Source organism: Epinephelus lanceolatus, chromosome 8, assembly GCF_041903045.1.
Source record: "Epinephelus lanceolatus isolate andai-2023 chromosome 8, ASM4190304v1, whole genome shotgun sequence".
Classification (NCBI taxonomy): domain Eukaryota; kingdom Metazoa; phylum Chordata; class Actinopteri; order Perciformes; family Serranidae; genus Epinephelus; species Epinephelus lanceolatus.
The window spans coordinates 24,843,815-24,857,069 of record NC_135741.1 but is presented as its reverse complement, the minus strand read 5'-3'; the positions used below and the strand labels follow the sequence as shown (position 1 = coordinate 24,857,069).

Here is a 13,255-nt window from a genome sequence, read left to right as displayed (position 1 = left end):
CACATTAGCAGGTGCTGGGCTAAACGCCTGTTTGTGATGAGCTGAACAGCATCATAGAAACCCTGAGCTGGTACATGATACTGCTTTATTTTGTGTTTATGGAGAGGATGAGACCTCTGCAGATAATTCAATTAAAAACCTCCTGAACAGTGAACGCTCAGGAAATTCTATCCAGGAGTTCACACTCATGGGAGAAATTTCATCTGGTTACAATCTGCCATCCTCACTGCTAGATGCCACTAAATCCTACACACTGCTCCGTTAGCAGGTCAGATCACCCAGACTACAGAAAAAAAGTTTTTCACAGTCCTCCTAGTAATATCTGGCCATGCAGGATGTCCTGGTTATATTTTCAGATATTCTGTCACTTTGGTCTTTTGCTGCCGCCCAGTACAATGTAGGTGCTTATTTTGTTTGTGGTGCTGATGTCATTGAAAAATCAAATAAAAAAAAAATCCTATAGCAGCAGTAAAATTCTACATCCTTCTCCAGAAACAACAGCCCAGTCAGTGTGTATAATTCACACATCCTGCTGCCAGTTTTCTTTGGGAGTGTTTTCACAGTTTTAAGCAGTCCAGTAAAAACTGTTCACAGTGACAGCAGAAACGGATATCTCAGGACTTGGATAAATAAACCAAAAAACTGCATGCCAAAAGGACATCCACTGCACAGCTAGATAACACCAGTGAGTAAGTGAGAAACTGACCCTTGTAAAGATAATCCATTGCATCATGGCCCACAGCTTTGGACAGGGTGGGAGATGGAGACAGGCTCCGGGCTGCTGTAATTAAGGGCCAGTTGTCCCTGAGTGGATGACCTCATGGGACCAACAGCGCCATCTGTCGCCTTCCACTGGAACTCAGAATGTCTGTGGTGTTGTTTATCCTCGCCTTTCATTACGATCAAAAGTTAGCAATGAAAGGCATGCAGACAGGGGGACGGGGGGTGGTGTTCTCAGAGGGACGGGCTGGAGGAGGTGACCTACATTGGCCTAGATGATGAGAGCCAGAGCTGAACAAATGTCTGCCTCTCTCCCTCCCCTGCTCACATGGCAGCTGGACGCTGAGGAGGGTGGGAGGCGCTAGACCATGCTAACCAACTCTATATTGTATTGATTGATCTCATTCCCTGTCTCCTTTGTCTTTCTTCTCCTCTCTGTCTGTTTTGGTGACCCTCACCAACTCTCCCTCACTGCCAACCACCCCATCACCTCTCCTGCAGCATACTGTTTGCAGACATCGAGGGCTTCACCAGCCTGGCGTCTCAGTGCACGGCCCAGGAGCTTGTCATGACGCTGAACGAGCTGTTTGCCCGCTTTGACAAGCTGGCCTCGGTGAGCACTGACAACCTGCCGCTGTCATTTTCACAGTAGAACTTTGAGCCTCTGTTGCTTATGTAACCGTTAAGTCTGCAGTCTTTACTGTTAGTATGACAAAGCCAATATGATGTACTTGTTGAAGGGGGAGGATTACTTAAGCATTGTGTAAAACATCTATTAGACTCTGCTGAGAATGATGAATCATCTAAATTATGCATAAAAAGCTCTGTATTTGACATGAACATCATGAACATGTGTGTATGTGTGTGTGTTCCTGTACAGGAGAACCACTGCCTGCGTATTAAAATCCTGGGGGACTGTTACTACTGTGTGTCAGGGCTTCCTGAGCCCCGGGCTGACCACGCCCACTGCTGTGTGGAGATGGGAGTAGACATGATTGAGGCCATCTCGTGAGTCAAATGCACACTGAAACACAAAGAGCAACACACTCAAATGACAACACACACCCTTACAGCCACACAGTAATATTCCACGGAACGTTAAGTTGAGATTTCTGGCGTTGTTCATGCTGCACAGGGTGTATAGAAGAGATGCTGTGAACCTGAAGGTGACACTAGTTTTGTGACAATAATGTGGGTGTGCATCTGCAGGCTGGTGAGAGAGGTGACGGGTGTTAATGTGAACATGCGGGTGGGCATTCACAGCGGCCGCGTCCACTGTGGGGTGCTGGGCCTGCGCAAGTGGCAGTTTGACGTCTGGTCCAACGACGTCACGCTCGCCAATCAAATGGAGGCTGGGGGGAAGGCTGGGTGAGGCCCTCCTACTCTGCATGTGACTACATTGACGTATTCGCCCATAGCCGGTATTGTTTCTTACACATTGTGTGCGTGTGTGTACGTGTGTGTATGTGTGTGTAGGCGTATCCACATCACCAAAGCCACGCTACAGTATCTGAACGGGGACTATGAGGTGGAGCCTGGATTTGGAGGAGAGAGGAATGCTTACCTGAAGGAGAACAACATTGAAACCTTCTTGGTGCTGGGCTGTAGCCAGAAGAGGGTTAGTTCATGATCACACACACACACACACACACACACACGTCCTTGATTACCTGCTTGACCTCTTCACAACTTCACACCAGTGCCATATTTCGCAGAAACAATATAATGGCTTGTCACCAGGCATAGAGGAGCTTGTTTGTCACTCTGTTGGGGATTCTTCACTTCCAGAAAGAGGAGAAAGCCATGATGGCCAAGATGCAGAGAGCACGTGCGAATTCTGCTGAGGGACTGATGCCACGCTGGGTGCCTGACAGATCCTTCTCCAGAACCAAGGAGTCCAAAGTCTTCAGGCAGATGGTGAGATACACACAGGGAGCACTTAGCTGAGCGCATGGCACCTGTTCTTCTTGTCTATATCTAATTTCCTGTGTCATTCTCTCCGCTCTCTGAAGTCAAATCACAAATATCCTTTCTAATTATGTCCTCAAAGTAGCTGTTAATATTAGATTTTTCTTTTATGGGGACATTCAAGGGTCAGAGGCCTATTGCTAAAGCCCAACTTTCTATTAATACACTTAATACCAACTTCCTTTTTTCTCATAGAGTCTCTGAAAACACAGTCACGCATGGCTCTAGGCAGGGCGGTTTCTGTCTGAAATTTGCTGCAGACATTCATGTCCCCAACAGGATGGACTGTAGAAGCTTTGGTGATTCTGTAAGGTTTTCTCTGTCGCCATTATCATGTCAACATTTTAGTTTTTAGTGTCCAGTCCCTGGATTTATAACTTAATACTTGCAAAAATAGTTAGTTAGTTAAAAAGTAGTTAGTCTGTTGTGCTAGTTATGCAAATAGGCTAACGTTTCGACACCATTCTGTCTACATCAGAGCCAAAGAGAATAAAGACAAAAAGCCAGTGACATATTGTATATCGTCAACCTACCCAGGATTCCAAATTGGGAGCTTGGAATAGAGCCGCAACTCCTTTGTGTTGAGGTGGTTCGAGCATCTGATCAGGATGCCTTCAGGGAACCTCCTGTTAGAGTTTTCCAGGCATGTCCGACTGTGGGACCTCAGGGTAGACCTAGAAAATGCTGGAGGGATTATATAGCTCAGACTGGCCCGGGAACGCCTTGGGATCCCTTAGGAGGAGTTGCAAAGTGTTGCTTGGGAGTGAGACATCTGGAATACCTTGGTTAGCCTCCTGCCCCCGTGACCCAGCCCCAGAGAAGTCAATGAAAATGGATTGATAGATAGATGGATTTAAAATCTAGCAGACAGTGAATCCACAGGTGTGAGTTGCCATTGTCAATGTCCAACTGCCGCACCACCTGCAACATAATCACATCAAGAACAAAAGAAGACAGATATCTCTTAAAGTTACAAACATAAAACGTATAAAATACAAAAAGTAAAAGTACTGCATCTATCATGTGATAACATAATAATAAGGTTCCTTAGATCTTCTGTTACCTTAGTCGAAGATAAGCTTTTGTGGAACTTAATGTAGCGTTTTTCTGAACTTACAACGACTCACATATGCTTCCTCTCCCTTCAATTTCTCAAATATGACCACAGTATAAAAGTAGCAAATGTTAGCATGCTAGCACACTAAACTAAAGACAGTGAACATGATAAACATTAAACCTGTTTATACTCTCTGAATACTAGATGCTGATTGCCTTCAGAGTGTCCATTAATTCCTGACATAGGACACCTACTAAGTAGTTCCAGTGAAACTGTTTGTTCACCACTTTAAATTAATGGACTGGCAACATAGTATCAGCCTGCATCTGAAATGAGTAACCAAAGCAACAGGGACGCAGTCAGAGCCTCTGTTTACTGTTTTTGTGCAGTCCTGAAATGTCTCATGCCCTGAACACCACAGGATGGCAACTGTAACAACACAAGCTGTAAGAAGTACACTATATTCAACTCGCTACTTCAGGCTGCGACTGACAGTAACATGACACGTATTTGTTCGTGAAAATCTTGATATTGATTTGGGGACAATGACATGGCTGGATAGCTAGCTATTCTTTTTGTTAAACATACCGCCAAATACGCACTTTTATTGACTTTGAATCTTGCTAGTCTGGCATTAGCTTTCTGGCTCATAGCAGAGCAGACTAAAAATATCACCTGTTGCCAAGAAGTATCTAAGGTTCATCCTATTTACTGAAGTAGTGAACAATGTCTCCATTGCATAAGAACCTTATGGGATGATGAAGATTGTTCCAGGTATTGGTCAGGTGTGAAACAGAGAGACTGAATCGTGGCTTGTGAAAAAAATTGTATGCTAATTGCATGGAAATATAAATGGTCTATTTTTTTTTCCTTTGGCAAATGACCATGATATAAGCAGGATAGTAGCCTTTAAGGTGTCCATAATTAGGAATTAATTTCCTCCGCAGAAGCAATCGTCCTCTGCTTCGTGTTGGACGGTTCTGGCTTCCCTGACGTTCATACATTCCTGATAATGGACACCTCCTCCGGCATTATCCCTTACTATGCATTAGCCTGTTGTTGTTATTGTCCTTAGTAATTGTTCCTATGTACGCAGCCTCACAAATCTGACAGCATGACTTTGTAGATATGAATTTGAATATTGGTGTGGTGGAGGGTATACACAGGTACACACCTCTTTTTCTGGCCATTTACAGTATACCCACTAATCAGCCAAAAAAAGCCACCAGAATACAAAGGAGAGAGTATACCCACTTCCTTCTTGGTAACCTACCCATCTACCTAGTAATACACTTACCTCAACAACAGCCACTTCACCACTGAATCTGACTGCCTGAGGGTGACTAATGTAGACTGAATTGTATATATGGTAAAGCCTAAAGGAGACAATGGAAACGTGAGAACAAGTATTGCTCTGTTCCTGTCAAACAAACAGGAGTTACAACAGGGCTCCCAGGGATTCCCAGTGCATCATTTACTACTGAAGCTAATCTGATGAGGCTGCAGCTGCAGATATTTCTCTTTCTCACTCTGTCTCATTTCCTCCCTCTCTTCATGCTGCAAGTCTCATTTCCTTGTCTTTGCTACATTTTCCCCCTCTACTACTTTGTCCTCTCCATCTCATAGGGCTTGAGCCCTAGGGGCAAAGCGGTTGTAATTTGAAGCCTCCGAGCATTAATTAAAACATCAGTCTGGCTCTCAGGGATTAGCTGTGCAGATGTCTGAGTCTCTGTCTATTTTTCAGTTGCACTGTGGCTACACGATAATCTCTCCCTTTCTCCTCATTTTAACTCTCTGTTTTTGTTTTTCGCAGGGCATCGACGAAGCATCCAGCAAAGACAAGTGAGTGTAGCGGCCCCAGTTTTTGTTACTAGGGTGGCTATCGTTATTAGCGATCGACTTGCAGACTGTCAGTGTAGCAGTCTAAGTTTAGAGCCCACTGTTGGTTTTATTCAGTCAGATGCAACCCAGCACTAATACCATATTAGCTCTGAGTCATCCTGCCTGTCACAGTATAGGCCAACTCCCTCATACACACTCACACACAGATGCAAACTCACACCACACAGTGACCTATTGTTCCATCTACCTCATAGCCGCTGTGCTCAGGAGGCCCTGAACCCTGAGGATGAGGTGGATGAGTTTCTTGGACGGGCTATTGACGCGCGCAGCATCGACCAGCTGAGGAAGGACCACGTCAAGAAGTTCCTACTCACCTTTCAGACTGTCGACCTTGAGAAAAAGGTTGATATTTGCTCTGAAAATATACCATAATTCTCTGTCAAATCAACTGAATTAATTTTCTCCTCTTTAATTGAGCTAATTAAACTTAATTCTCTTTGATTTTTTTATTTTGTATTTCCAGTACTCCAAAAAGGTTGATGATCGTTTTGGAGGATACGTGGCCTGCACACTCTTTGTGTTCTGTTGCATCTGTTCCATTCAGATCATTATTTTCCCAGAGTAAGTAGCTCTCTCCGATAAGTTGCCTTTCCCAGTTTCCCACTTTCCCCAGTTCTACTGAATTGTGGACAGGAAATGTGGTCTTGATTGGTTTATGAGGAGTTAATGAGAGTTACACGTCCTAATGAGCCTGTTCTCTTCTCTTCCGCAGCAAAATGCTTATGACTGGTCTTTACATCAGCATCTTCATCATCCTTACCAGCATCCTCTTCATCTGTGCCATCTACTCCTGCATCAAAGTGAGAAACAAAGGCCCTCTCCACTCATATGATTTCTCGTGCAGATATCTTCAGATAAGACTCATTATCATATGTCTTCAGCCAGCATCACTAATGGTATTAACTTATCTGATCTTCTCCCTGCCGTCTGTGTTAAAGCTCTTCCCAGCTGCCTTGCAGACCGTGACAAGGAAAATAGTCCAGTCTCGTGCAAACAGCACACTGGTGGGCGTCTTCACCATCATCCTCCTCTTTATTTCCTCCTTTGCTAACATGGTAGGGACGGCAGCTCTCCATCTTGTCATGTTTTTATCCTGTGACAGTTGTGACTGGTGTTGTTTCAAATTAAACCAGATTGCCTAAGGGGGTGTTGTAGTTAGGGGTTAGGTGTTATTATTCATGATCCATCACTGTGACAGAAATAGGTCTATTTTTAACCATTTTATCCATCAAATTTTTTAGCATGTTTATCTATTTAGCATTGCGTTTGCGTATATTTAGATTAAAACATGTTTAATTCTAGGGCGGCACGGTGGTGTGGTGGTTAGCACTGTCGCCTCACAGCAAGAGGGTTGCCGGTTCAATCCCGGGTGTGGGAGCCCTTCTGTGTGGAGTTTGCATGTTCTCCCCGTGTCAGCGTGGGTTCTCTCCGGGCACTCCGGCTTCCTCCCACAGTCCAAAGACATGCAGATTGGGGACTAGGTTAATTGATAACTCTAAATTGTCCGTAGGTGTGAATGTGAGCGTGAATGGTTGTCTGTCTCTATGTGTCAGCCCTGCGATAGTCTGGTGACCTGTCCAGGGTGTACCCTGCCTCTCGCCCTATGTCAGCTGGGATAGGCTCCAGCCCCCCCGCGAAGTGGTTAGAAGATGAATGAATGAATGTTTAATTCTAGCCATGCCAAATTACAAATGCCATGACCTTGGGATGGTTAGCCACCAACTGGGGCCCTTCTGTGTGGAGTTACTGTAGCATGTTTCTGCAGGTTCTCCGTCTTCTTCTCACAATCCAAATCCATTTGAGGTTAGGTTAGGTTAACTGGGGACTCTAAATGGCCCGTAGGTGTGAATTTGAGTGTGAATGTTTGTCTGTTTCTATGCGTCAGCCGAGACACTGACAACCTAGAGACAGCTCTGTGATAGTCTGGCAACCAGTCCAGGGTGAACCTTGCCTCTCGCCAAATGTCAGACCTGGAATAGGTTCCAGCCACCGCAACCCTGAATAGGATAAGTGGTTATGGACAATGAATGGATGAATGACCAAGACAAGTGTTAAAGGGGATCGCCACCTAAATTAAAACTTCTAATATGTTACTTCAATGGCCCAGAAAAGTTCAATCAATATTTGTGAACATGAGCTACTCTCTCTCAAAGCCAGAAACCAGAGAAGTCTCAAATTTGTGATGTCATAGGATATAAAGTCTGAAGCTGCTCCCTTGACAGTTAATGGGAGACTGATTTTGTGGACTCACGATGATTGTTTTCTTTTTGTTCCCAAATGAGCTTTTTGTCTATTGTAGTGTTCTCAGTTTGGAAACAGAAAATGTCCTAATATACTCCCAACATCCCCCTGGGTGCTCTCTGTGTTATCTAGAACATCTTTCACTATTCATTGTCTATGGAGCAGCTCCAGACTTTATACCCTATGACATCACAAATTTGAGATATAGCACTTTGTCAGCGAGTCATTCATGTGTGCCAATATTTTTTGACCTTAGGAATAACGTGTGAATTCTGAAAATGGGCGTAGGTCCCCTTTAAGAGTCAGTGAAAGCTCTTTTGCATCATCATCATGAAATGTGCTTTCAAACAATGTTAAGTATCAGAAACCCTAACCCACAGATGCCTCATGTGCTGTGACTACAGGCTGATGCTCTGTACTGTACCTGTTTTGCATTGTAAATCTTGTAAAGCTATTATATTTGATTATGGCTCTGCAGCTGTAGCTTTTTGCTCTACTTCTAAGATTGGCTGCCTGCAGGGTTGTTTCAGTCTGCGATTGGTTGCTCAGTGTCACACTCCAACATCGAGCTAGCCAATTTAGATTTCATAAAGACTTATTCAGTAGCTCGCTCGCTCAGATCAGCAGCTGCTTTCCCTATGTCTGCACTGTTGAGAATCTACCACTCTTCTTGTTTTTTTGGAGTCATTGTTTGACTCCAAACATAATTGACATAATTAAACATATTTAATTGGGACCCCCACCCCCACCTATATATCAAATATGCTCAAAATGCAATTTGTAAAATGATATTATATGAGTACCTACAGTATGTGCAGAAAATATTTCAAGCACTGTGACTGAGGGCATTTAAAATTTTGTGTCAAAACTCAAATTAAATGGTAGAAAGACGGTAAAAGACGAATATTCTTGGATGAAAACACCTGGTTACAGTGTTTGCTGAGTAATGACAGGCCCAAGGGTTGTTTGGGAAAAGCTACATTGACATGGCCTATGTTATTTTGAAGATTATATATTTTTTATGTAATTTAAAAACACCATTATTTACACTTTTTTTTTTTTTTTTTTTTTACCAGAGAGCACTGATAACTATTTCCCAAATGTAAAATGTTGTGCTCAGTGCATTTCTTGTTCCAAATTATGTAATACCCATCATGATCTTTATCAAACTGCAGATGTTATGCACAAATACATCGTTATCAGAAATCCCAAACAGGGATATTGCTGTCGGCCTCAAAAACCCAGTACCAGCTGGGCCTCACTGTCATTCGATGGGGACAAGAAAAAGTATTGACATGTGTTATAAATGCGGCTTTCTGTTTTCAGCGTTACATTTGTGTGTGTCTTTCGCTGTTTTACCTTTATTGGCTGGCGATGAAATGACAGACTGTGTTGTCCTTTCCTGCCAGTTTACCTGCAGCAGAGTGAAACTGCGGGAATGTGTGGCTGAAACGCTGAACACAACTCACAACTCAGTGACTCTCTGCCTGCTGCACAACCTGACCAAGACAGCAGCCGACGGTTTGACTCTGTGTTCCACTGATTCCATGCCCATGCCCTGCCATTTCCCCGAGGTCAGTCCCGTAACATTTTAGCGTGTGTGTATATTGTGTGTGTGTGTTCATACAAATGTCTGTGTGTTTTTCTTTGTGCACGGAAAGTTTGAATATTCACCTAACCTTCCTCCTCTTCCTTCTCCTCCTCCCCCTCCCCCTCCCTCGCTGTCTTGTCTCTGCTGCAGTATTTCAGCTACAGTGTACTGCTGACCCTGCTGGCCTGCTCTGTGTTCCTCCACATTAGCAGCATAGGGAAGCTGGCTCTGATGGTGTTCATCCAGCTCACTTTCCTCCTGCTGGTGGAGTGGCCTCAGGTGGTCCTGTTTGACAACGCAGACCTGCTGGTCATTGCCAACACCCTGTGAGTCCCGTGCTAGGAGCACACACATGTACTAACACACACAGTATACTCGCTCTTTCCCAATTTTCAACCTGAATAGTTAAACTCCTGTGTCACAATACTGTGGTTTAGGCTGGACATGGCCTAATTTAATACAATAAGCTTTAGATTGTCAAAGACCTAATTTCTCATGTATGAGCTGGGCTCCATTTTTTTTAACGTGTTCTCATTTTTTTCTCAGGCTATTATCACCTGTTAATGATTCCCAACAACAGTAAGTTGTATTCTTTTGTTTTTCACTGCCTAATTTCAGTGACTCATACACTTTTGTCGACATGACTCTCTGTCTCTCTTATTTTCTAGGCCTGGTTTTAATGAAACTGCAGAACAGTGGTGAGTAGCTTTCACTTATCGTATGTTTTAGAATGTGTCAGGTTGTGTACATTCTACTCCCATGCAAGGCGCTCATTCATGACTTATGTCAACTCCTTCTTTCCTCCTCAGCCTGGACAGTGTGCCTCAGGTACCCTTAAAGGTCATGACCCCTGTAATCCTGACCGTGTTTGTTCTGGCTCTCTACTTGCACGGCCAGCAGGTGGAGTCCACCGCACGCCTTGACTTCCTCTGGAAGCTGCAGGTAAATGAAACAGTTTCATGTGTATAACAGAATGAAAGTTGCTACAGTGGAAACTGCTTATATATTTATCACTTTACTCCCTGTTACTTAACATTGTAATAACCTGACTGCCTCCAGCTGGCTTCCTGAGGCCGGTGCTGTGTGCACATTGAAATCGTGACCGGAAAAAGAAGGTTATCTTCTCTCAGTGAAAAACACAGTCTTCTCAAAGCTTATGACAAACTGCCAAAAACAAGCCAGCAAGATGCAGCAGAGAAGAATTGGTGCTCCTCAGTCTACTTTGTGTTGTCTACTCAAACAATGAGAAAAAGTCATGGCTGCTAGAGATGGAGACAGATAACAAATGCGCTTAGGGAAAACACCTTTATTTACCCAGGAAGTCCCATTGAGACTGAAAATCTCTTTTACATGAGAGACCTGGCCGAGGCAGCAGCCAATCAGAGCACATTTAAAATGCAACAAATACAACATATAATACAAAAATCCACAGTAAAACAACAACTATTCAAACATATTGGTCTCTCAAGAAAAACAAGCACATGTCTCTGTCACCACATTCTTTATGATGCCCTTAAATTCATTGATGGATATAAGTGCTTCTAATTTTAGATCTTTTTGGAGATTGTTCCATGTACAAGGTGCATAATAGGAAAATGCAGTTTTCTCCAGATCTGTTAAAACCCAGGGTACATTGAAAAGCAACCACCTGGAGGAGCGTAGCTGGTAACTATCAGAGCTGACACACAGGAGGGTACAGAGGTAGGCAGGAAGTTTACCCAATATTGCTTTGTAGATAAAAGAATAAACAAGTGCTGTCTTCTGCGAATGGTCCATGACCTAATCCACCAAATCATAAAGAATGCAGTGATGAGTAGTTGACTTTGCATTTGTAATAAAACATAGAGATAATAATGCCTCTCATTATTTTACACTCATGTAATAAATATACAAATGTCAACTAGATGAGCAGGAGCAATAAAGCAAAAGACAAAAATTGTTATAATGCTTATAGTGATCAATTTGACCCAGACAGACATGATCACTATAAGAGGTGTCTACTGCATTATTTACTTTTTTTCTTTTAATACCATCACCTGCCAGGGACTGCAGATTAAAATTCCCCTGTATTGCTAAATCCAGCACATTTACACGATGGACTTAAAGGAACAGTATGTCAGATTCAGAGGGATTTAGTGGCATTTAGCAGTGAGGATTAGGCTACAGATTGCAACCAGCTGAAACTTCTCCTGGTTAGAATTCCTTCAGTGTTTATTGTTCAGGATGGTCTTAGTGGGAGCCCAATTGTCCGCAAAGGTATCGTCCTCTCCAAAACAAAAGAACCAGATGATTTAAACCTTAAAGCTGTGGGTTTTGTTTTGTTTTTTTCCGACGGTGCTCGTTGCCGCTGTGGTGGCTGATTCAAAAACTTAAAAAAGCAAATGGCCCTGTCTAGAGCCAGTCTGTCTGTTCTGGGCTACTGTAGAAACATGGCAGTGCAACATGGAGGATTCCGCTGGCAACAACCCGCTCCCTATGTAGATATAAAATGCATATTCTAAGGTAACAAAAATTCAACAAATCTTATTTTCAGGTGATTATTCACTAAAGAAAACATACTTATTATATTATATTCTTTTTCTGCCAATATATCCCCCTAAATCCTACACACTGGACCTTTAAGTGCTCATGCTAATTAATGTTTATTGTCCCTTTTAAATAAACGTGAAGATAAACTCACCAAAAATAAATGGAGCAGACATTTTGACTTGTTATAAAAGGAAAAGCACAGGGTTAATAATTACACTGTCAATGGCCCTGGTCTATTCAGGTGTCCCAGTAAGTCATGACAGTGTGAATTTAGCCATCATGCATTTTACGTTTTACTCCCGTGCTCTCTCTGCTATGACATGTCATTGCACCTTCTGCAAAACAGGCCTACGGCAACACCTGTGAGTACTTCAGGAATCCAGTCACATGACAAATAAGTCTAAGTAAACACATCTCTCTCCATCCCTTCCGCAGGCCACAGAAGAGAAGGAGGAGATGGAGGAGCTGCAGGCATACAACCGGCGCCTGCTCCACAACATCCTGCCCAAGGATGTAGCCGCCCATTTTCTTGCACGGGAACGCCGGAATGACGAGTTGTACTACCAGTCATGTGAGTGCGTTGCGGTTATGTTCGCCTCCATCAGCAATTTCTCTGAGTTTTACGTGGAGCTGGAGGCTAACAACGAGGGAGTGGAGTGTCTCAGGCTGCTCAACGAGATCATCGCCGATTTTGACGAGGTGAGCAGAGAGGGAAAAATTTGAAAGATGCAAGATACAAATTCTGTATCAGATCTGTAAAATGGGGCAGTTAGATATTTGTTTTTGCTGCTTACAATCACCTTGTCCTGGTTGTCTGTGTCCTTCTGCAACTTTAATAAGCTTGTGTTCCTCGTCTCCAGATCATCAGTGAGGAGAGGTTCCGTCAGCTGGAGAAAATCAAGACCATTGGCTCCACCTACATGGCAGCCTCTGGCCTCAATGACTCCACCTACGACAGAGAGGGCCGTTCACACATCCTGGCTCTGGCCGACTACGCCATGAGGCTTAGGGAGCAGATGAAATACATCAATGAGCACTCCTTCAACAACTTCCAGATGAAGATAGGTAAGCCTGGAGGGTAGCAGAGATTTGGCTTGAAGCATTATCTGATAAAGCTTCTTTTGATTGGCATTCCTCTAAAGACCATGCTTTTCCCAGTTACAGTTATCTACTTCCTCACAAACAGCATTATAATTGAGTTATTATGGTGTAAGAAGTATGATGTAACACCGCCGGGGTATTTGTTC

At 43.4% G+C, this 13,255-nt stretch overlaps 1 protein-coding gene across 1 annotated transcript in view; it reads left to right on the top strand.

The window, feature by feature from the left end:
* LOC117258192 (adenylate cyclase type 6) overlaps positions 1-13,255 on the top strand; it is a 44,066-nt gene that overhangs the window by 27,039 nt on the left and 3,772 nt on the right. The window contains exons 6-22 of the mRNA XM_033628811.2: positions 1,222-1,333; positions 1,601-1,728; positions 1,930-2,088; positions 2,197-2,338; positions 2,509-2,637; positions 5,559-5,587; positions 5,842-5,989; positions 6,111-6,208; positions 6,360-6,447; positions 6,586-6,702; positions 9,298-9,462; positions 9,630-9,805; positions 10,026-10,058; positions 10,148-10,177; positions 10,289-10,421; positions 12,444-12,707; positions 12,869-13,073. Coding sequence (XP_033484702.1) covers positions 1,222-1,333; positions 1,601-1,728; positions 1,930-2,088; positions 2,197-2,338; positions 2,509-2,637; positions 5,559-5,587; positions 5,842-5,989; positions 6,111-6,208; positions 6,360-6,447; positions 6,586-6,702; positions 9,298-9,462; positions 9,630-9,805; positions 10,026-10,058; positions 10,148-10,177; positions 10,289-10,421; positions 12,444-12,707; positions 12,869-13,073 — 2,156 coding nt within the window. The remainder of the gene's footprint in view (positions 1-1,221; positions 1,334-1,600; positions 1,729-1,929; positions 2,089-2,196; positions 2,339-2,508; positions 2,638-5,558; positions 5,588-5,841; positions 5,990-6,110; positions 6,209-6,359; positions 6,448-6,585; positions 6,703-9,297; positions 9,463-9,629; positions 9,806-10,025; positions 10,059-10,147; positions 10,178-10,288; positions 10,422-12,443; positions 12,708-12,868; positions 13,074-13,255) is intronic.